Here is a 25070-nt window from a genome sequence, read left to right as displayed (position 1 = left end):
GTCATTCGGCGCTGTAGATGTCATCACTGCCTCTCCACCTCCTCTTATGGAGCAGAAAACATGTGGTTTTTCAAAGAAATGTGAACAACATAATCATTCCTCAAACGACACAAGGCAGAGAACTCTTGAGGCTGAGTTATGGGGGCTGAGGATCTTTGGTTGTTGCCTCTGGACATGGTCATAAGATTGGATGAAATTCTGGGCCTCTCTCGTGCATTAGAAGCTTCTGTGCAAGGTTCTTTACCCTGACTCTCTGTTGGATTAATACGACAATAAAATAAAAGCGTCCGGCCTCCGAGTGTGTGAATAGGTATCTCTTCATTTACAACAAGAAGTTGCTCGCTGCCTGATTTTGGCGGAATAATATTTTTGATCTCACGCACGGTCTATCCATCACAGATCGGTCAGAGACGAGGTCTGTATGCATTGAAAAATGTCTTTGTGGGCGTCTGATTTTTCCTCCCCATCGAAGGGGGGGGGGCACCAGGGCGGCAGAGGAGGGGAGGAGGAGGGGTGGGGGTGGAGGAGATCCATGGCTCAGCGCCAAAATAGTTTTGAAGTATCTGTGAAAAGACTCCTCTTAATCCGTTTTATTTGCTCTGCTACCTCCGAACCATTTGTCCACGCAGGGCTCCCCAAAAACCCTCCACTCACTCCACCCAGCCAGCCAGCCATCCCAGGGATTTAGTGTGGTTAGAGCAGAGGTGCAAGAGCCCACAGACAGTTAAAAAAAAAAAAAAAAAAAAAAAAAAGCCATCTGGCCTGGGGAAGGGGGGGGGGGGTAAGAGAGGTGGGGGTGCTGGGTGGTTTGGGGGGCGGAGGAGTCGTGCTGGGCAATCAAAATGACGGACAGCAGTGAGAAGTGTTTTGTGGGCTCCCACGTACATGCAAAGTAGCTTCGACTTGTGAGCTTTCACGGCTCCCTCCGGTCCGCAGGTAAACACCGAGCGGCCCGAGGTATGCCTTGCCTCTCCCCACCTCGGTGTTAGTGTGTGTGTTTGTGTTTGTGTAGGGTAATAACGTGTTTGTTGGCGTGCGTGTGAGAGGGAAAGAGAGGACTCGCCCGTGTTTGCGCTCCTGTCAGCGACTCGTGTGTTTGTGTGTTCGACACCAAAGGCTGCCAAGTTTATTTCTGCACTTTTTTCTTCTTCTTCTTCTTCTGTTTTGTTTTGTTTGTTTGTTTTTTTTGCCGCTGGAAGACGTTTGACCAAAGAAGTCAGGGCGAGCAGGTGAAACAAACAGCATCCATATTTCATGAACCATCAAAAAAAAAAGAGAAAACTTTTCCGAGATTCGACACAGGCTCAGTTCTAAGACACTGTGAAATGGGCACACAATTGTTCCTCTTCGCTCTGAGCAAATATTATAATCCTATTCTCTTATGCTTTCCATCTTGCCCTCTCTCCCTAATGTTCACCCCCGATGGCGGCCCCTTTGCCTGAGTGAAAACCCCTCCGAATGTGTGGAGGCTTCATTTTTCACTCTCCCTTTGGGGCTCTGTTGTCAGAGAGCAGCCCTTAGGAAGTCTTTATTTCTGCCAGGCAGGGCCTCTTGCGTTCCTCCACCCTCTCCCTCCGTTCTCATGGCTGTCCCCCCCACCTGCTGGGATCCTGATCCCAGCCGGGGCAGGGCTTCAGCGGGGGACAATTACTGCTGCTCCCCAGCTTTGATCATCTGACCACATGGAAGCATAACAGCTGACCACATGTTTCAACAGACAAGAAGACGAAGTAAAGGGAGAGAGAAAAGGGGGAAGAGGTAGAATAGGGTGAGAACAAGAAAAGAAATCCCCTTTTCATTTAAGTTGAGCCCAAAGTTCCATTCCACTTGGGCAGCTTTACGGGGAGTTAGCCAGAACGCTCAGATTTGTGTTTTGGACACTTCCCTTTGATGGTGATTATTTATTTGGATCAGGGGCGGCCGTATTTATTACGGACTACGTCGAGCCACGGCCTCCAATAAAGTTCGGTTTCAATTTGCCACTCTGTCTTTTGTGAGCGCGGCGTTGAGAGAAAGAGAGAAGCAATTTGAGGCAGCCCTTGTAAAAAAGTGAGTGCTAAGTCTGCTGGTATTGTCGGCCAAATTGTCAGTGGGCCAGCTGGGCTCTGCCGTCGTGTTCTGGGCACTGCCGGGGGTTTCTCTCCACCTCGGCCCCCGGTTCATTCAGGCTGCTTCTCCGCAAAGTCACCACCTTTTCACATGAGCCCGCGGAGGTTACCGTGGTGACCTGGCTCGGACACAAAGTCACCGTCACCTCCACGCCGCGGACAGTAAACAAGACAGGTGATACCGCTGCTGAGCTGCAGTGGCTGTAACAGGAGGAGAAATATATCGTTAATCACCCCAGAGTAGAGTCAACCGCATTTAGATTAGCTACTGAACTGAAGTTTTATTAGTATGAAAATATACTTACTCTAAAAGTGTTTTTCTATTTATATTGATAGATTTATTCATGTTTCTTGCTCTGTGGGTTTAGGTCTCGTGTGACGGGGGGATATCTCCTCACAGAATCCGGGCCGAGGGGGTTAGATGGAAGCTGACAGGGCTGTGGGCAGAGGGGAGGGAGCTTTGCTTTGCTCGGCTTGTCAGGGATGGCCTCTTGGAGTGTCCCAATTGTGGAGGAGATCACTTTACCACATTAAGAGTGTCTCAAAAGAACCTCTTCAGCAGCACTTTGGCCCTGCTCAGGAGAACAGGAGCTTGTTTTGACTGGTCTGCCACCTTTTATTGTCACAGCTCTGTCGGCCGACAGCCGGCTGCTGCCTCAGCCGTAGCGGCTCTCTGAAGAGGAGATGCTCGCACACCGTACTGTAATGTGTGTGTGTGTGTGTTGAAGGCAGGAATGTGCATTTTGACAAACAGTTTTTTTGCACATGAAAACCCCAGGGCATGCAGAAAATAGTAGCGTTTGTCAAATAAATTAATAAATGAGCGTTATAAGAGGGTTAGTGTGAGATGGAGACCTACTTGTTAACTTTTTCTGTGACCAAATAATCACAAGTTATGTCATCACTATAAAAAATACAACAATCCTATAAATATCATGATTTTCCCCTTTTGACTTGTTTGATGAATCTTTTCTACCCTCTGTGAATCTGACATGATGTCCTCCAGCAGTGAGAGATCTGTCATCAGCATTAACTCTTTGAGATTCTGCGAGTGGACACAAATCTGCTCCATGTTACAGACTGTCAGTGTCAGAGCGGCTGTGTGCGACAAGAGTTTGTTGTTTTTTTACTTGTGATGACAACTATTTTGAAAAATAAAATTGTTTTTCATCTATGTATGCAAAAGCTAAAAAAAGGGGTAGCATGAAATTTGTTCTGGCACATTGGAACACACACACACACACACACACACACACTTTGATTTTTCTCTGTACAACTCCATGTATCTCCGAAAGACAGAATCACTTAATTAAATTCTGGTTTAGCAAATTGAAAAGACAGACAGGATTAATGATTTCACTTACTGCCGTAATTAATAAAACATTTCGCAATACACCAAAGAAGGGAATCATTTCACTGTATTCGGTGTATCATTATGGATTTAATGTAGTTGTGTCTTAACATTTATTTGATCATTTTTATAATAATCCCTTAATAGCCGACACAGGCTCGAAAAATCCTGCGTGCGTTCCTGGAGGAAGATTCCTTTTACATCTTTTTAATCAGACAGGAAATTATGTCTCATTAGTAGATGTGAGTGTTTTTGTGTTATTGAGATGTTTTAATCACATGGAATCGAGGGAATTTAACAAGTAGACATGACAGTGGGTTGCTCTGCTCGGTGTGTGTTCACGTTTCCCCTCTAAAACTAAAGTTGGTTTGTCTCCACAGACGGGGGGTCACTTTATGACGTGGCCTCGGCCGTTGGTGTATCCTGGCTAACTTCATAATCATTTTTATCCGGTAGTTAAAAATAATTAACAAGTCATGCTCTTTTGTCGTCCACCATTTTAGGTCCTCGCTCCGGCAATGAAAGGCCTCTCCAGCAACGTGGTCACGTAATAGTGTCAGGATGCATTTTAAAGTGCAGTAATTCAGTGGTTTACACGGCCTCATAAAATACCGACATGCCCCGATAATGAGAAGCATGAATGGAAACTTGGAGTTCCCTGTGGCCCCTGTGTGTGTGTGTATGTGTGTGTCAGTGTGTGTTTGTGTGCGTGTAGAGATGCAGATAGAAGAAAGGCAGCAAGAAAGACCGAAAAACGTGCCGGAAAGAAAGAGAATCCAAGACAAAAAAAAAGCGATTTACTTTTTGAATCTGCACAGCTGCTCTCCGGTATCCTGCTTCATGGAGAAGATGAGTTCAGAGTAGACAGAGGGCCCGGTGCTCCTGAAATGCACACAGTGTGAGACTGGTATGCAGAGTGGCAGCACCGCGGCGGAGGAGTCCCACGGTTTCCTCCTCTCTGAGTGATATCATATGGACAAACAGCAAAGGTCACAGTCAGCCTGAGCACATAACTCTTCATCTTTCACCCTCCTCTGACACTCTTTATGGCGTCCTGCCCCTCTGACAGACAGGCTGGGTGCACGCTGAATAGTTGTTACTAAACTATGTACAGCAGCTGTGTGTGTGTGTGTGTGTGTTCCTAAGGACTTGTCTACATGTTTTTTTTCTCCAGGTGATCAGTGTCAGGCTTCTCGCACAACGCGTCTTAATCTCGCAGTCCCAACCTCTCGCTGTCATGGAATAAATCATGATGCAGCGTGGAGGTGGTGTCAGGCAGCGTGAGTCAGAGATGCCGTCTGCTTGACTTCACACTCGCTGGGGATCTGGTGGCGCAGCAGGTAGTCCGCGTACAGATTGAAACTAACTCTGCCTTTTTTGTGCTCGACACATCCTGAGAGCTCGATTCAAGAGCATGACTGTTCCTTTATTGTAGAGTAAATTCCACTTCTTCTTTTTTTTTTTTTTATTGTGTACAGATGGGATATGGGATGCAGGGTTGCTCAGCTCCTACTCCTTCTCTTACAAGTTGTGTGTGTGTGTGTGTCAAAGACTTGATGTAATTCAGATTTGACTGGAATCACCTGTGAGACTGTAACTCTATGAATAAAAACTGCATCCTGTGTTAACGTGATACTTACTTAAAGGAATCAAGGAGGAGAACTGAGGTCGTGGTTCTGCCGGTGATTTGTTGCTCTCCGATGGTCACCGAGCATTAGCGACTTAAATCCTGGATTCAGCCCGCGACCTTTTAGTGAGGTTACCACCACAAACGCCGTTTTTCATCCCCCTTGTGTTTTTGCTCGCACTAACAAGATTGACTTATAGCAGATTTGCACTACTGTGCATGTTGCAGCCATTGACTAACTAGCAGTTATTCATCCGCCTATAGCCGCGTGGGCCTGGCACGAACAGGGGGACGTCTGATTTACATTAACAGCTCAGCTCTCACATCTGTGTTTATCAGGCAACAGCTTTGAACGTGACTCAGCCAATCAAAACTATCTGTTTTCTTATGTCCTCTACTGCCGAGGTAGTGTGTAAATCAGCGTTTCTGTACTGCAGGCAGTTGCTGGGGCCGTTGCCAGCGAGTGTGTGAATTACACCCATGCATAAAGCTGTCCTTGTGTCCCGCTGGCCAAGAGCTACAGGGAAGCTGGAAATGATCGTAAATTAAGCAGCACTTGACTGAGGAAATCATACAAAATCTGGGATTGAAAGGCACAGACCATAAGAGGAGTTCCTGTGCAGGCCGACAGAGGAGGAGCACGGGGTAGCGGCGTGCTAGACCACATAACAGCCTGGTGCAGGAGACCGGGGAAAGGTCAGATTCGGGATACGTCTGTCGTAGAAACAGTAGTAGGCGAGTCGTAAACGTCCCAGCTGATGCCTGCCACAAGAGATAAATTATTCACTCACTTGTCAAATCAATAATGACCCGGTCTTTAGTGGCCTACTCTCCCCATGCCCTACTTATTGGTTTTTGGGGGGAGAGGACACATCATTTATGTGTCGAAAAGATATTCCAGCCGTTTGCATTGTAGTGGACCTGTGGCCCCTTGCTGAGGGAAATTGGCTTGTTATTTTTTTTTTGTGGTCATTTTAAGGATTGTTTCTGGAAAATTGGAAGTTGGGGGGAAAAATAGGGATTTGTAGGGAGAAAAAACAAAAACCCAACCTCCCTGACACTGGATTGAAGTGAGCACACATGATTAATATGGCAGTGGCAGTTTTGTTGAAAGGGAATGTGGTGGGGTGGCGTGGTGGTGGTGGTGTGGTTAAAGGGGATCGGGGTGGAGGGGGTTGAGCAGGATGGGGGGGGTGTTGCCATGGCTTTAAGGGCACGGGCATGTTTGGATGGCACGGCCCACCCCCTGCCCCTCCGCCTCTGTTCATGTGTCACTCACTGTCTCCCAGCCTGTAATTTTCCATCTACTGTAACAGTCTGGGCACATCGCCACCCAGGGAACTTTTAAAATAAATAAAGAATTCATTAAATAATTAGTATCTCCACAACAATCTCTTTTGTTCTGTCAATCTCCGAGCGCTCAGAAGTCACCCTGAGAGACGGTGAGAGAAAGAGGGAGGAAGAGAGAGGCAGAAATTAGTGGGAAAAATCAATTTTTAAAAAATTAAAAGCATTGAATTTTTTTGAAATGCTTTTTACTTATCCGCCATTGATTACGTCTAATTGAACCTCATTTCCTGAAAAAGTGGTGCGTGTGTGTTTACGAGCGTGTGCGTGCATGTGTGCGTGTGTGTGTGTGTGTGTGTGTGTGTGTGTGTGTGTGTGTGTGTGTCAGCTTGTGTGTTTGTGACATTTCCTAATGGCTGGGTGTATAGATGATAACCACTTGGCTCGGAGACAGACAGATATGAAAGGCTGTCACTCCGAGCAGAGACAGCTATAATGGCCCTGCGGATGTGGGTGTCTGTGCATTTGTATGTCTCTGTGTGTGTGTGTGTGTGTGTGTGTGTGTGTGTGTGTGTGTGTGTGTGTGTGTGTGTGTGTGTGTGTGTGTGTGTGTGTGTGTGTGTGTGTGTGTGTGTGTGTGTGTATGTGCGTGTGTATTCATGAAAGGGTGATGATAGGGGCCGGTACTTTGGGGCCCCGGCCATGCTTCCTAATCAAAACCCATCCTCTCTCCGGGTGCTCGTACACCGGCGTGTGCGTGTGGTGGTATAGTGTTTACATTGGGAGAGATGGAGCAGAACCACCTCTTTGTCCCCTCAGAGATTTGACATTGCCACCCCCCCCACCACCCACCGCCACCTCATCCTCCTCACCCCACCCCACCGCTTGTGAGGTTAGCGGCCCGGAACATCCGTGTATGTATGAACAGCTTGCACACGGAACAATGTAAAGCCGTCATTAATAAAAAAAGGACTTAAGCTATCCAAGTATAAGTTAATCATACGAGTTAACCTACACGTGTTTGAATCGTCCGTTGCCATGAGGCCAGGTGAGTTGTGATGGGTGGGGTGGGGGGTGTGGGGGGGTGAGTGGTCACCAGCAGCATCATCGTGGCAAACAAAGACAAACTGCATTAAAGAAACACCAGCTGAGGGTAACCAGCAGGTTAGTTTCAACAAACCAGATACAGGAGTTTTAATGGTAAACAATGACCATCTGCATGCAGCTGCAGGCCCCCCCCCCATTGTGTTTGCAGTTGTCATTTAGTTAATCCAAAGTTAAACACCAAGTTTGGGACATAATTCTGTTCTACCCTCTGAAACATCAGGTGTTTGTAGGTGTTTATGTAAATATACATGTGTGTGTCCGAACTAGTGTAACTGTGTTTGGTTTAACCTTATTGAGGCGTCTTCCTTTTTCCAAACAGAGAAAACTGCTGTGTTGCCCGATTACGAGCAATGACCTCTGACGTACCAATCCCAAACAGACACTACGTCTATATCAAGCACTTTAAAATGTACTTTTCATTAAAGAAAATGAAGATCACTGTCAAAAAATGGAAATAAATCTACTTACAAACCTCAAAACATGTCCCTTTGCCTCCATGAGACATTTAAAGATTGTAATTTTTTTTTGGTATTTTCTTTATAATGAATGTTAAGTTTAACTTTTATGGTGTGTTTACTAAATTCCCCAAACAGAAATGTAGAGTTTTGGAATGTGGCCCTTCCACACTTTTCGGGCACTTGTCGCTCCTGCCTATCACTCCTGCCTTTTTATTTCGGCTCTACATCGAGTAGACGCTTCGGTTTTTTTCTTTTTCTGAAATTAATGGGGAATTAATGATTCCGTTATTCCCCCGCTGTGCTAGGAAGGGGAAGAGGGGGGGGTTTGGGATTCTTTTTTTTAATCGCCCAACCTCTAGAAACTGATTGGAGCAGAAAAAATACACCCAGTCCCCTTCTGCCAGGCCTCACAATGGAGGCGCTGATTTTTTTGATAGGGTTCTATGCTGTCAGGGGGCCAGCTGGAATTAGAAGTGGATTAATAATTTTAAACAAGGCTAAACCGCTTGGACTGTCTGTCTGTCTGCTCTTTCCAATGCTTAGCCAATGGTCCGTCTGCTCACCAACCACATCAAAACAATCTAAAAACACTATATCTTCCTAATGAAGAGGGCTGGGTTTAGTTTGTGGGCTCGGGGGAACATGAAAACACGCGAATTTAGGCAGATTTCACGAAGTTCTGAGTCTGAGAATAAGCCTGGATTATCACAAACAGTTTTACATCGTGCACCAGGACAACATCCGTGAAGGAAGCATTAGTTTGACTTTACTGTGACTGTGTTTGTGAGTAGGTGCTGTGTGGCTTCCCAGGAGTTTATGAACTTTCTGTTGACTTTCCACAGTTTTTTCTTCTTTTACGATTTAAACTCGAGAAATCCTCGACTTTTTGTTCTCTAACTTCTAGTGTGTTGAAAAGTTTTCTTGTCAGTCCAACACTGATCTACCTGATCGTGTTGAGATTCCTCCAGCCTGTCTGGTTCAATACATGTATGGAAAATGAATGTTTCTCCTTGTGTCAGCTGTGTTTGTGCTGGTGTGCGACAGGCGGCGGCGGCCCCTGAGTTGGTGCAGTGGCTGAAACACTAAGACCACCAGAATGGTGACCCCAGTCAGAGGAAAGATTAGATTTAGCACCAGTGGGAGTGGTAAATGGTGAGTCGCAGGGATTTGGGGGTTATTTGGAATGATCTAAAAGCAGACGTGTTACCACCCGAATTTAGGTAAAGTAAAGCCTCACAAATCAGGCAACCCTGCTGGTGACATCTCTCACGGAACAGAACCATGTCTCAATAATCCCCATGTAATTTATGTGTGTGTGTCTAAGTAAGTGTGTGTGTTATAAGGACAGACATGGGAGAGGTTTTGAGAGTGTAAATGTGTGTCTCCTCTCTGTGGGCACGTATATGGGAGTGACTGTCTTTGGATGGATGATGAGCAGCACTCAATAATCATTTCTCTCCAACCGGCTCTCCATTGACAAGGCAGGCTGATGGACGAGGGTCCTAACGGGCCCGGATCAGAGCCAGGAGAGTCCAGAACGCTCTGCTCAGGTTATTTCCATTTAAAAAAACAGCATTTTCGATATAAATCCATTTGCACCGTTTAATCCAAACAGGACAAGTGCAGCCACAAAACGCTAAAATGGGAATAAAGTGAAAAAAACTGAGTATAACATCAATCTATATTTTTTTTCCTTTTAATTCAGTCATTATAAAAATGTTCTGTGAATGTAGCAGGGACATTAGCCCCCTTCTGAGCTATTATCCTGGCTGTCTGGTGTTGCAATTTCACACTCCACTGATTCCGACAAGCAGAGGAGAGTCTGCCTGCCCCAGATTTCACCTTATTTAGGTAATACAGAAAGAAATCATTCCCAAGACATGGCAAATTAAACCGGGTAGTGGACTGGCACACTGTTCAGCAGAATATCAAAAGGAAAACACAGTCAGGGGAGTGCTGAGCTTTTTTCTGGTCTCTTCCAGCACATAAAGTTGACTGTAAAACGCTGGAAATGAAACTGAGCTCATGCACAGATTTTTTACTCCACTTCATAAACCTGAAGAGTCATTTCACCACTGAAGCTCCTCTAAAAAAAACAAGTCTTTCAAATAACAAAAAAACTCCCCAGTAAGTTTCCTCACGTATTTATTCACATTCAGCTGATTTTTTTTCTTTGCTTTGTTTCTCAGGCCAAGTTCTTTATCTCATCTCGAGGTGTGAACTTGGTCGTTGGAGGTTGAGCCAGTTCCCAACGTCGAGTCTTATAATATCACCTTTTACAAGAGCTCCCAACCGCCTTCATGTCTAATGTATGACGGACGGCATATTCAATGTGACTGACAGACAGCAGAGCTCATACAATATTGATGCTGCGCAAGAATGAAAACAAACTGGCTGCGTGGAAACGCTTTTCACTGTTAAAGTGGATCCTGACGCGCACGCAGCTCCACTGCGCCCTACGCACTTTACTTATTTATTTATAGGAGAAATCCTGCGAAAATACGTTACATTTAATTGCGTATTTTGTGCGTAAAATAATAAAACGACCGCACTGGATCGATTAAGAAACCCTGACAATGAGCTGCTGATAGTTTTAAAAGTTAAAAGCTCTGAATTTTGAAACGCTGATTTTCTTTTTAATTCTACAGCAAAAAAAAAAGTCGAGGTAATTTCGTTTTAGCCGACGCAGCACGTTTTTCTTTCTTTATTATTTCTGCATGGTCAACGCTTACTTTTATAATCTATTTAAAGACTTTTCCTTTCTCTCCTCCATAGAAATCCGCCCTGGTTGGATTGAACTCTTTCTTTTTTACTTAACTGCGCACAAACCTTTTCAAGGACAAGACAAGTGGCTCGTTAATAATTACAATGTGCGCACATTTTCTTTTTTTCCTCTTTTTCTGAGTTATGCAAGACGGCGAACGGAAGGTTAATCCGGCTGGGGGGGAAGGCCAGGGAGGTTTCTTTAGACTTTAAATGTGCCAAAATCAAACCATGAAATTACCAAGCAAAAAAAAACATACAAATAATATGATAATTATTCAATTATTATATTTTATAATATACTAATAATAAGGACGATAATATATCTGTCAATTATATGAACTTAATTATAACAGTGTCAACACTATCAAAGTTTAATTATACTTTAATTATTGTATAGCATGTAATATTTTAATTAATAAATGTATATACCTTAGAATAAAGTTAGACAATTGCTGAGAAAATGAAGGAAAAACATGAAAGGAAATGATTATTATTGTTTTTGTAGAAACAAGTCAAACCCTCCATCTACTTCAGAGTTTTGTGAGAACTGAGGCCAGAGGTTTCAGGTTTCCCCGGCCTGCTGAGCTCCCCTCCCTGCACCAGGAGAGAAACATGTCATCGGTCATCATAGCAGAGGATGGATAGGGTGTCTCAGAGATGCAAACGAAAATATTTGGCTATGTTACTTTTTGTAAATCGGGAGATTGGTTTCGGCCCCCAAAGGTGTCCTGAAGGAAAATGTGCAATATATTAGGGAGACGTCTGCCAATCACAGGCAGCCATGTACAGTACGGACTCTGACAGCAGCACTAGGTGTTATTTGTGGTATTATTTCACATCGAAACTCAAACCCACTCTCAGGTGTTTTGCCTAACACCCCCAGATAAATTGTAGTCCTCCTCTGGAAGTACACAGTGACTAAGAATGGCCCCACAAATACACAAAACGCCACACAGTTTAGCAGTGGTGAGAAACAAAGTCCCCCTCTCTTTTGTCACCGGCCCTCAGACCAGAATTGAAACAGGAAAAGCAATTATTGCAGAGATTGTCCCATCGGCATTGAAAAGCTATCAGCATGAGGGTTTGGATTGGCTCGGGGGACACCTATGGCCCCATGCATTATCCTGGCATGAGGTCGCTTTGGCAATCGCCTGCCAATTTCCACCAGCACCTGGCTTTCCCATCCCACCCCCCCCATTCACCAGGCCCTCCTACCTGGTTCCTTTTTCTCCTCCTCCCTCCTCTGTACCCTCAGCTTCCCCTGCTATTGTCCCAGGATGGTGACCATTAATAAAAAGAGGGGGAAAAAACAACAATCAGTGCTGTCCAGTGAGCGAGTCGCACTGAAGGTGTGCAATCACGCTGTATTGTTTCTCAGCGTGAGGGGTTTGGTTGTTGATTCTTCTCGGGGAGAAAATGTGTTCGAGTCGGGTCTGTTGATGTAGTTGAACGCAGAACCACGAAAAATACCCAAAGGCCAGAAACCACAGAATAATGGTGCGTCTAATGCTGTGAAAATATGAGCCGGTGGTGTATGGTTTGGACCAAAAGGCACAGTGGGAGAGTCGAGGCTAGATTAGTGGAAAAGTGAGAAGAAAATAACTGGTGCTATGTCTAACACGTTTTATTATGGCTGTTGAAAACCTGTATAACACAGCTGTTGTGTATCACCCCCCCTTTAGCAGCAGAACCCCTGCCACCCATCCACAAACCTGGTCCTGTCCTGCAAGGCCCAGTTAGCCAAACACAGCTTATTACAGTAGGTTCACCTCCGGGCACGCAGGGCTAACAAGAGCACAAGGGCCTGAGCACCACATATGGAATAGGCTGTATAGTTGCATTGTTGTTGAACTGAGGCTTGTGTTTGCCTTCCTGCATCATGCTTCCTCTCATCTTCACAACAGTGCCTTTGTATCGTTCAGATGTTATCGCACATACATACAATTATTTCTTTCCTGGTTCCAAGCTGTAGTTCTCTCCTCGCAAGCTGCTGCAGATGCACCATAGATCCCTTCTGGTTCATTAAAATGAAATTGTTTTTTTTAACAATTTGGGAGTTCTTAAAATTGTGAAGGAAATTGAGAATGCAGTCAAGAAACTGGGAAATGTCCATTGTAGAAGAAAAATCTATAAACCACTCTATTGTGCTCCTGAAATTGCACTTATGTCAGATATTTATTTTAAAGGTCAACATGAGTGAGCAGCTTCAGAGGTCAAGTGAGGCACCAAACGTTGCATCCCTGTCCCATTTATTTATTTATTGGAAAAGTAAAATGTAGTATTTTCTTCCTGCAATCTTATGAGCAACTGTTTGGCCAGAAGTGTGTCAGCTGCAGCCATGTTTTGGCCCGAGGCGGCTCCTGAGAAAGTTTCACCATGCCTGGTGGAGAATATTTATTTCCACAGAAGGTGCCAACGTAGCACCATGTACGTCTGAATCATAACGGGTCTGTTCATCCTTCACGACAGTTAAATACTGAGGGGATAATAACTCCAGTATTCATGCAGAAGGTGGCTATCAACAGCCGGTGATGTCTATACAGTGGAGGCATGAGGGTTAATCACAGGAAATGGAAGCAGTGGAGTAGAGGTAAATCCAAAAAGGTAACAGGAAGTCATCATGAACTAAGATAATCAAAAAATATCTATTTGCAATCAAATATTGACACATTATTATTTTGAGTATCATCAGTCTGATGTGTTCCATAAGTTCACATCTACACAAAGGGGAGTGGTCTCTACTCCTGAATATAAAAAACAATCCCCCTCACCACCTGCCTGAATTGGAAGTTTGGGGTAAAATCAATATCTTTAAGAGTAATTATCTTGGATTGTTTCTTCCTCTGTTTGTGTGATGCCAGGAATCGCGCAACCACGTGCTGAGGCGGCTGCAGGATCAGGCGGATTGTTATTCATGGTGCTACGTCTGCCTCATGCATATCCATAACGGATTAAAGATTGCGCAAACATTATGCAACCGTCCACAGCTCGCCTTTTTTTTTTCTTCGCGTTGAGTGGCATTTCTGGGACACAAAGTGGAATTGTGCAAGAGATATGGGCCACTTTGGTTTCTCGTTGTGTAGTAGTAGTAGTAGTGACATATTTTTTATTGTTGTCAAGGGACAAATACTATAGACGGTGTATTCATTTAGTCATGCTGCTTCATGCAGTTGATCTTTCCATCCATCCATTTATCCATTCTTCAGTCTCACGGGATACATCTTCGTGCTCCTGTGCAACATGTATTACGGGTGTTGGTATTAAGACACATGTGCGTCCTTTTCATTCTCTTTCAATAACTTGCTGCGCTTCAGAAGTTAGTCGAGAGCATTGCGCAGGCGCACAGAAAGGGATGAATGAAGCCTCTAAATAATGTAAAGGCCCTCTCCAATTCTAATTCATTGTCTTTGGAGGAGGGGGGGGAAAGGGGGACATTAACGAGCATTGTCCTCTTCATTTTGAAAAGGCGATGAATACGTGAGCGCTGCTGTCCGTCCCCTCGGGGCAGGACTCGTCCTGTGAGGCGGAGGCTGCAGGTGAAAAGTTAGAAAACCATTGAATTATACGTGAAGTAAATAAAGACAAAGCACAGGGGTTTCGCTGAGGTTTTAAAAAGTTAATTGCAGATGGCGACAGTATATATATGATGTGTATTCACAATCTGACACTACACCTTCTCCAATAACCTGCAGTCCAGTGGTTCATAACTCTCCACCCAGTGTGTGGCCGAGTTATTGCCCCAGCTTTGCGCACGACCAGGCCGCAGAGCAACGGGACATCCACCGGGACGTCCATCCCTCATTTACCACCTCTCAAAAGAATTGAAACTTTATCTGTCAAAAGACAAACGCAAAGCACAATTGCCGAACATCTGCTTTGCTGAGTGAGCGTTTGCCTTCGCCCTCCCTCCGGGGACCTATTAGCGTTGATTCCTGCTCTGATGAGGAATTCATCAAGTCTTTGACACCTCGCCAGATGTTGGGGAATTAGCGCTGTCTCCTGTTGGACATCCCGCTAATAGTTTGTCTCTGAGCCTAAAGTGTGGACATACTGTAATATGAGAGGTGGGTGCTTGTGTGCCTTCAACTATAGATCTGATGTTGTCGGCCCCTTGGCACCGTTTGTATCCATCATGCGCACTGGCTTGTATCCACAGGAGCAGACACTATAAATGTGACCGCCTTGTCCCTCTAATAGACATTTTATGTATTTAGGTATGGCTGTCTGATGAAGTCACCGAATAACGTTATGTCCACTTTCACTCATTTCCTCATCAGCACACATGCCTGCAGGCTATACAGTTGCAGGCCTGCCAGTGCGAGTTGGTATGCAAATGTCTGTTAGGAGTCAATTGAAGAATAATTGAACTCAAAGACAAAGCCATTGTGTTAAACCGTTTGCATCACAAGAGCCATGAAACGCGTTAAAGGTAGAACACACCGGCGGATTAAGGTACTTTGGGAAATGCATATTCAACGCCCCGCTGGAGGTGAAATACGCATCGGTAATTGGCGAGCCCATCCACTTCCGCGCTGGCAAAGCAATTATCAGATCTATGTGAACTCATATGTGATTATTTGTTTATCAAGCCGTGGGTTTTTACCTCGTGATGCCTCATATCCATCTCACTCCAATCTAATTGTCATGATGCGTTTAGGGGGCAAACTATTCTGGTTATGCGTGCAGGCTTAATGTCTTGATTAAAGAAACGGCTGGGTCACATGTCTACTGTAATCCAGCGAGTTAACTTGTTCCGTGGCTATATGTGAACAGATGAAACCTGTATGTTACAGCACATTGTCTGGCGACTGGGTTAATTCAAGATGATTCAGTTTTCATTTTATCTATGGGGAAAGAGGGGGTGAACAGACATGACGTGCATGTGCAGCCCCCTTATCCAAACTGTCTCAGCTCCAGGCCAAGTGCCCTTCCTAAGTGCCCTTGAGCCAGACTCTGAACCCTTCACTCTCTGCCAAATAAAAGACTCACGCGTAAATGTGCATGTTCAAGTTGTAGTTTTTACGCACTGTATTTATATACTGTAATCACGGCTCTGATAATCACTAAATTATCGATGAATGATAAAATAGCCACTTGTTTTGTTTTTTGTGTGTAAAGATCACAGCCTGGGTTGCGTGACAAAAGGCGTCGTGGACCTGCTTGTGTCGGTTTATCCTCTTAGAGCTCTCTCTCTCTCTCCCGCTTAGCCAGCAAATACTCTGCGGCTGAGGAGACGGAGGAAGGTATAGGCTGAAGGGGTTGGGGTTGACTAATCAATCCGATATCAAACTTCAGCTGCAGCCACGAGCACAACTCAGTCCGGCTCCCTTCCCCCCCCACCCTCCACCCCGCTGCACTCCCCTGCTCTGGATAGTAGCACAAGGCATTGGACCCTGTGTAGCCAGGGAGAGATTACAGGCTACACGCACGCTGCCAGCAGTCAGCTGCCATCCTCCCGGTTCACACGTCGCAGCTCAGTAGAACAATCCATAAAATAAGTGGAGATGAATGCGCGCCAGGCTGCTCCAGATGAGCACTGTTGTGATACGACCGCTTGTCTTAACACAACTGCAGCCATGTGACCGCCACTGTTTTCCTAATCCACTGAGGATTCACCAGAAAGGAGCATTTCATGTTTTTCCTTCTCTCCTCTGGATTAAATCCCTCGCTCTGTTTTCTCGTTTAATCGATGACTTGTGGTGTGCGCCAGGGACAATAACACACCGGGCTATTCCCGGCGAAGGGGAAACACAGACCGAGTCAGAAGAGCTATTTGGCAACATGACAGTTCACCCACTCGTTTGAGAGGAACACGAGTATTGCACAGTCTGGGAGAACTGGGCCGATCCGTGTGAAGCTGCAAATAGGAAGCTGTTTTATTTATGTCATGATCATATTTGTGCCTCCTCCCTCCCGGTGATCAGGTCGCAGCGCAGCCACTGCTCCGTTTGGCACATCCCAGATGCTCCCGTAAAAATGCAGCCTCCATGTGAGCCCGCCGAGTTTCGGAGCGAGAGAGCGAGAGAGAGAGAGAGAGAGAGAGAGAGAGAGAGAGAGAGAGAGAGAGAGAGAGAGCGAGAGAGAGAGAGAGCCGGGTCTCGGTTATTTGACGTCACGGTGTCTGAGAGGAGGAACTTGAAATGTGCGACTAGACGAGCAGAGAGGAGGAGGAGGGTGGGATGAGGAGCGAAGGGTGGGGGTGAAAAGAAATGAAATCAAACAGAACGCAATGTGTGCGCTTGCGCAAAAGCAAAAAAAAAAGAGAAGAAGAGGCATTTGAATCAATATTCCTAAAACTGTTTAATGGCTGAAGGATGAAGGAGGGAGTCGGGAGGTAGAGGGGGATTTTAAGCACCTTGTGGGGGGTGGGTGTAAAAACACTCCTCACTGGGGAGTAAACCAGTAAAGTCTTCATTTTACAGCAGGCTTTGAAAAAAAACCCACAATGTGCTCATTTGTTGTGTTCCCCGAATTTATTGTTTTCTCAAACCCCTGGATAAATGACACCGTATAATATTAGAGACTCCAGGCCTGCGCAGGAGCTGCTGTTGTGATTCGTGTTGTTTTTTTCGCCGTTTAAATGCTTATTATGGCGTCCATTGATGTGTGGTAACTCCTTTGGTTGTTTTTATGAAGCGGCTCCTTGTTAATCGGGTAGTGGGAGACGCTGAGGCAGCGACACTTTTGGCAATGTGTGCCACTCGACTTTCACGGTCACACAGTGTCCTCAGTTGCCCGTCTTCCAATCTGCACGTTACCATTATTATTTGTAAGCGCTCATTAAAAAAAAACAAGTTGCATGCACAACTTGCTTTAGCCATTGAGGGATGATCCATGCACCTATCTGTCAAGAAGTGGTATTTTAACCCCCCACACCAGCACTCCCATTCACATGCACGCACGAACACACACACATGCACACATAAAAGATACTAAGATGGCGCCTTAATCATTGTCAAGTTCAAGTGACTCCTATTGGTCTGATACACACAGCATGGCACACAGTGTCTGCCACATGCGTGAAGGTGCAGGCAGAGGAACATGATAATAATGATGATAATAATAATCAACGTGGCAGACGGACAGTCGCTTTTCATAATGTCGTTTTTTAATTTCAGTCAAAATTTCCGTTCACATTTCTTCATAAATAGTTGGTAAAACAAATCAACCAACATACAGTAGCCTAAAAAGTACAAGGAACCTCTAGCCTGTGGTCGCTGGATAAGCTGAACGCATAGGCCTGCTGCTGTAACATGGTTTGCCTCAACGTGGCACAGTGACACAGTTCATCAGTAAAACATTTTTGCTCTTCAGGAATAACTTGGAGTGTGACCCATTTCTCCCAGAAAGTGTTACAACATCACATTCTAGCTGTGTTTATACATCAGATTTTTTTGTTTTCCTCTGACCTCTGGACATTGGGGCAGAAAGGTGGTGGGAATAAGAAAAAGTACTTCTTTTAAATTAAGGTATAGAAAATAGCATATAAAACATATATTCCTTAAATTATTTAAATAAACTTATTTCATATATCACTGTCACGAGGTACCCTTTTTTTACATTTTATTTTAAAAGTAGTGCTGGTGGTCTGAAATTGTCCTCGTATGAGTACAATATACTTTGTGTATGCATAATATTTAATTCTTGAGATTAGGTTACAATGCAATGCTGTAACTCTTCTTTTTTTTCTTTTCAGTTTTTTTTTTTACCACTAAACGTACTTTCCCCCCAACCCACATAGATCTAGAATTCCTTCCACTAATTTTTTGTTAAACACAAAAAATGTCAATCTTTGACAAGTTATTCACACAAAACAAGCAAATGTGTAATCAAACTGCTCTATATGCAACACCACAACAAATAACACGCTTAGTTTCACAGAAGAATTACATTTAAAACAATGCAAGCTGACAGACAAAAAACTTTTTTTATTTTTGAAGATACTGTGTTGTGACAGTTCCATTGTTGCCGATGCACACATTTAAACATACTTGCACAAAGACATTGCTGGAACTATAAAGAGTGCCATACTGGCGCATATAGTTGGGTGCATGACCCGAATTTGAAATACTCAAAATAGTGTCACCTTGATTTGGAAATCATGACCTTCACACGCTCGCCTAAGACCTGTGTAGTGTGAGTGCAATAGGCTGATGGGTTTATTCTTCTTCTTTTTTTTCCAGTACTGAGTTTATGCTACGAATTGACATCTATTTCTGATTCTATAAAAGTAAAATACACAAGAAAAGTTTAAATTTTAACCAAAAATAAAGATATCAACAGAACCGTTTTATAGCCTCTCAGCTCAACTGAACTCAGTTCTACAAAGTCAATGATTTACATGTCAATGGTCTCATAAAGAAAATAAAAGTGACGGAAATATCTGCATTATATATAGACAAATCCATAATATTCATATAGATGATTTCTTCGATCCAAATAAGACACATGTAGGCCTATTGGTTAAAAAAGAAAAAGAATAAGAAAACAAAAAACAGAAGGATACAATCGCGATGTTGGAGCTTTAGAGTTTATCATTTGTTCAATGTTAATGACCAAAACTGTACAGTTCTTGTTAGAAAACATTTTCCATAAATATCATTTAAGTTTCAGAACTTATACCCATAATTAAATTACAAATTGATAAATATGGCATCATGGATATGTATTTACAACGGTATTAACAAAAGGCAACGTTATATTCAACGGTAACAATCGTAACCTAATACCACATTTCTCCACCTGAAAACGGACGTTGACAACAGATTCGACCCCATCAAACAAGGAAATACATTCACGAGTATAATATTTATTTATGATGTTTTTTTTCTGTGTTCAAGTTCATGACAAAGACTTTGGCACGTTTCTTAAGACTGTTTGAAGTTCCAACAATCAATAGAACAGGCGACAGCAGCCGTGTCACCGTCATATAAAACAGCATGAAATAATCTTCCTTTTTTATTCTTTTTTTAAATAAAAATTTGAGAAAATACATAAAATGAAAAATAAAACAAATTTTTTTCTTCTGAAATCTGTAAACTAAAAGATAAAAAAAAACATTTATTTATACTGAGAAAGTATTACGTTTTTTTTTTAAGGTTTTTTTAATTTATTTATTTCTTCGTGGTTTATCCTGATTTCCTCAAAACACGTGGAATCAAATTTGTCGTGATCCTGAGAACGGACGTGGCCGGCGTGCTGCTGGCTTTTGCTCTCATCTCCTGTTGTTGTTGTAGTTGTTGCTGTTGTTGTTCTCGTCCCAATCCAATTTGTGTGTGTGTATGTGTGTGTGGGAGAGAGATGATGTGTGATTAGTTTGGTGTGTATGTGTGTGTGTGTGTGAGAGAGAGTGTGTGTGTGTGTGTGTGTAGTGAACAGGAATAGTGTTTTTAACGTTTCTTTTTAATTAATATTATCCTCATTTCTCCTCATCCCAGTGGTCCACTTTGAGGGGAGGGCTCGCTCCTCGGGCTTTAAACGTACCATTCATTAAAGTTGGGTGCCAGTCCTTCGCTGTGGCCAGACGTGTTTTGCACGACTGACGGCGGTGTTTTTGTCGGGTCCTCGGTGCTGCCTGACACCAGCACCGGCGGTGTGGACGACTCGTATCCGGAGCTCGCTGCTGGAGAGGATTCGGATCCTTGAGACTCGTGTACCTGCGAGTAAAATAGAGAATAACGGAGGGCATGAGGAGTGAGTCACTGCGGTTTAACATTCACCCAAGCCTCCCAACTGGGCGCTTTAATGGATGGGAGCTGAATTTAAATGCGTATTCAAGCTGGATGTTGTGAGGAGCCTGTGCAGTGAACACACACACATGCACGAAAAGGCTCCAACTTAAAACTTGAGCCTGGCACAAAAAGTTCTAGACATTGAAAATAATAATTAAAAAAAGACTTGAGTCAAAATGTATTTATGTCTTAAAGTAAAAAGTATCATGAGAGTGCCTGTGTTTTTTAAATTAAAGGCGTGAAACTATAGTGCTTTAAGAATGGCAGACGTCTACAACTCAATCACAAGATCTATAATTCAATTAGTTATTTTTAGCAAGAGTCGTGGTGTCACTTATAGTTTAGTACAATTGCAAATTGTGCTTTCTTTGTTAGTGGCACAATTGCGCATTTAACAATTACCTGAAGTTGTGATAAAGTCCCTGTCTGTGGTGTGTGTGTGTGTGAGTGTGTGTGGGGTGCGTGTGTGTGTTAACGTGTTTAACAAGTAATGAAGACGTTAATTACCTTCATGTGTTTCCTGAGAGAGCTGGGGTGTGTGTATGACTTGTCGCACACTTTGCAGATGTATGGCTTGTCTGATGTGTGCACATGCATGTGCTTTTTCCTGTCGCTGCTGTTGGCGAAGCGTCTGTCACAGCCATCAAATTCACACTTAAACGGCTTCTCACCTGCAGGATTAAATACACACACACACAACGTGAATCACCCTCGAATAGCCCGAACAAACAAACTCCCATTGTCACAGCAGCACACGTTAAGGAGAAGAGGAAACCCTGGATGCATGCATGCGTGGAGCCGGGAGATGTAAATTGTCTGCAGACAGTTATATAACAGCGTAACCTACATTTTGGGGGCGACATGGATACAGCTCCACTACTACACGCTGCTCTGTCAGGCTTTATTTATTCAAGAGGCCCTGCTCCTTCTCTGTGCCACCGGTCTGCTCTGAGCTCCGGCTCCTATGTAGTAAACACTGAATCAACAGGGGCTCTTCTAAAACTCACACTGAACATTTGCAATCGTGGAAGACGCACGGCAAAATGCGTAAAAGGCTCCAAAAGTCTCCGTGCGTAAAAGGCTGCTAAAGCACCGCAACTCTGGACAAGTGAGTCAAGTATCTTTGTGTGTAACACACAACTTCTCGGTGCGAGGAGCAGCGACACGACACACTTGCTCAACAGAACTACACTACCCTATATTTTCAGTTGTATTTACCCTGCACTCATGTATCCCTGTGTTTTAATAGCTACACAAAAACTGGATGAATAACAATTCTGGATCCTGACTGAGAAGAGTTCAACGTGATGCATGTGGGCCCAAGTTCTCCAGCTCTTCTTGTAAACAACAAAAACAGTGTGAGACACAATGTGCTCGTTCGAAGCAGACCCACTTTCAAATGTTATTTCTCTACCCAAGCCGCTCGGTGGATTCGTCGTTGCCTTACCTGTGTGTGTTCTTTTGTGGATTTTCAAATTTTCCGATCTGGCGAATATTTTCCCACATCCGGGGAACGGGCACGGGAACGGTTTCTCGCCCGTGTGCACTCGGATGTGGTTGACGAGTTTGTACTTGGCCTTAAAAGATTTCCCTTCCCTCGGGCACTCCTCCCAGTAGCAGATGTGGTTGCTCTGCTCGGGGCCGCCGACGTGCTCCATGGACACATGCGTGACCATCTCATGCATGGTGCTGAAAGTCCTCTCGCAAGTCTTTTTGGGTCTGTTCATCTGGTTCTCGTCTATCCATTTGCAGGATAACTCTTGCTTGATCGGCTGCCTCATGTATCTGAAGAAGGCCCCCGGACCGTGGTGTGTCGGCACATTCATTCCCATGTTCATGTTGATGGGGTGGTTGTAGTTGTGGAGCTGAGCTCCGTAGGGGTCCGTCCGAGGGCTCGCGACCGGCCGGTAAGGATCGGGTCTTCCGAAAATGTCCCCGCGCAAGCCAAGATGCATTTGGCTGTTCACCACATGTCCGCTCGGTGAAGTGTGGCTCACCCCCTGGTCGTGAAGTCCTGGAAACAACAGATGCCCGGGGTTGTCGCTGAGCCCCGGCGGCCCGTGGAGGCTCCCGGCCGAAGCTGCGAAGAGCCCATGCTGGGAGCCCGGCGCGGTGGGCTCTCCGACGCCCCGGTTCCGGAAGAGAAAGTCCCGTGTGGAATTGAATGCCCCCGGTCCGTACGAGCCCACCTGCCCGCCGTGCGAGTGTCCCAGGGCGGCTGCATACCCGGAGGCTTGCGGGGTGAACGCTGACGTCTGGCTGGAGGCGATGTCGTGAGAGACCGGGCTGATTTTGAACGCTGCGGAGTGGGGGGAGTCGGAGAAGGGATTCAGCCCCAGACTCGGGTCCCGGTTGCCGATGTCGTGGTGCCGTGGTCCCCCGAACCCTCCCACTCCTAGCGATGCAAACTGCGGACCGCTATCCAGCAGCATGGTCATGAGCGTGAAGCAAACTTATTACAGGAGACGGGGAGAGAACAGAAAACAAAAATTAAAATCCAGTTTAGCGGAGCGCGCCTCGCTGCAAGACACCGCGGTGAGAGATTTACCACGTTTTAGCGAGGAAAAAAAAAAAAAGGAGCCCCTAGAATAAAAAAAAAAAAAAAAAAAAAAAAAGCCAAACCCAAGCCAAACGGGGAAAATCCTGTGCGCAGAGAGCTGGGGAGAAAAAACTCCCGTGGACTGCGATCCGTGAGAAAGAGGATCAAACTTCCCCCCCTTTCCAGGCGGATGATGTCCTTGGACTGATAAAGTCAATCACTCACTCCCAGCACATAAATGAACTCGGGAGGCAGTGCCACGGCGGCCAATGGGTGAGCAGCTACCCCTCCGACACGTGACCGCCGAGCTGGGTGTTAATTGGCTGGATTTCCTGTGATTGGCAGCGTTTGGGATTGAAGATGGCAGCTCGTCTCGATTGGTTTCATCTGATTGGCTCTTACGGGCATTATTTTGCAGGTATAACGCGGCTGTGTGTAGCGCAGATCCCCGTGCGTGTGTTGTGTGTCCGTGCGTGTGTTGTGTGTGCACGGTGCTGATTTATGCGCCCTGAAGAAACTCCCAAAGAGTTTTTATAAATCAAAAACAAATCTAATGTGGGGACTGCCTGTGTGCTCGCAGGGGTTTTACAGCCAGGTCCCGGCTCCAACTTTTTAGTGCAACACTTAGTTATTTTACGGAAACTCGGTTATTCTGCAACATAAACTGCATTTGGATTTATTTAGGGAATAAAAAAAAAAGTTTAGGGGGTAAAGTTACAACTGTTGCAGGACCGTTTTTGAAACAATATGTCTATATATCTGTGTGTGTCGTTGACTTATATGTGTGATGTGGGTTTTGTGTTTCTTATTAACACAAAAACGTGGATGTTACTTGGCCCTGCTCCAAACTGTGGCTTTCTTGCAGCCGCTTAAAAAGGGGAGGGAGAGGGGGGAGACATTTTTTTTTTGTTTTTTTTTTTGTGCAAAAAGCTCTATGGGTGTAGGGACGGAGGAATAAAAGACAGAAAGAAAGATGGCAGTAATTGTAATATCCTGAGATTTTTTTTTTTTTTTTTTTTTTTTTTTTAGTCTTTCTTTCTTTCTTCTATCTTCTTCTCCTCCCTCCGCCATTGAGCGCGTTTCACAGGAGCTGCCGCGGACTCGCTGCAGGACACACGGAATCTGATCAAGTTCAGAGACGCGCTGAGTGCTTCAAGCGGCGCTTTTTAACTCCGAGCCTTTCACATCCCACCACCCCCCACTCCCTCCCCAGCCTCCACCACCACCCCTCTCAGCCTGTCCCAGGAAGGGAACTCGCATTCTTTATTTTTTAGGGGTTCCGGACCCCCCTCACCACCACCACCCCCCCCCCCCTAAAAAAAAAGAAATCTTTCAAATCAGTCCCCTTCATCCTGCTCGCGCCCTCATCCCACCGCACTCACTCCCAGAACATTTCCTCGAGAAAGAGTTATAGATTGAGAAAGGTGAGTTTTCTGACTTCTCCGTCGTGTGTGTGTGTGTGTGTGTGTGAGAGAGTCGGCGTGTGTGTGTGTTTGGGATGAGGGGCCAGGAGGTATAGGCCTGTGCGTAAATCTGCACTTTATTACAGTAAAGCCTGTGGAGGTTGCATGGGATTTAGTTTTCCTGAAGTTATAACTCAGCCGGCTCGCTGCCTCTTACTCATATTTAATTATTTGTTTTAATCCGTTTTTTTTTCTTCTTCTTCTGATATATGGCCGCCGTGCACTTTGTACAACACTTGCGCTTTTTCTACAGAACCTCAACAACTGATCTCGAAGCAAATCGACGAATGAGATTCACTTCATGTCTTTTTGCTCCGTAAGCTGCCTCCCCCCTTCCTCCCTCCCTCCCTCCCTCTCACCACGAAGGCATAGCCTCTCACAGTTTACTCCCCCCCCACTCTCACTCTCTTCTCACACACGGCACATAGGCGTGCGCACACACACACACTCACACACACACTCACACACACATACACATTACGCTTTACACACTCTCTCTCTCTCTCTCACACACACACACACACAAACACACAAACACACTCTCTCTCACACACACACACCCACACACACACACCCACACACACACACACACACACACACACACACACACACACACACACACACACACACACA

General features: G+C 45.0%; 1 protein-coding gene across 1 annotated transcript; it reads right to left on the bottom strand.

Moving 5' to 3' along the window:
• Nucleotides 1–20177: 20177 nt before the first annotated feature.
• Nucleotides 20178–22873, bottom strand: zic3 (zic family member 3 heterotaxy 1 (odd-paired homolog, Drosophila)). Its single transcript, XM_061079962.1, has 3 exons — nt 21883–22873; nt 20943–21106; nt 20178–20360 (listed from the first exon to the last, which is right to left on the bottom strand). The coding sequence occupies exons 1-3, from the start codon at nt 22871–22873 to the stop codon at nt 20178–20180; spliced, it is 1338 nt and encodes a 445-aa protein (XP_060935945.1).
• Nucleotides 22874–25070: the final 2197 nt, after the last annotated feature.

Source organism: Limanda limanda, chromosome 10, assembly GCF_963576545.1.
Source record: "Limanda limanda chromosome 10, fLimLim1.1, whole genome shotgun sequence".
In the NCBI taxonomy this organism is placed as follows: Eukaryota; Metazoa; Chordata; class Actinopteri; order Pleuronectiformes; family Pleuronectidae; genus Limanda; species Limanda limanda.
This window is presented reverse-complemented; position numbering and strand designations above follow the sequence as displayed.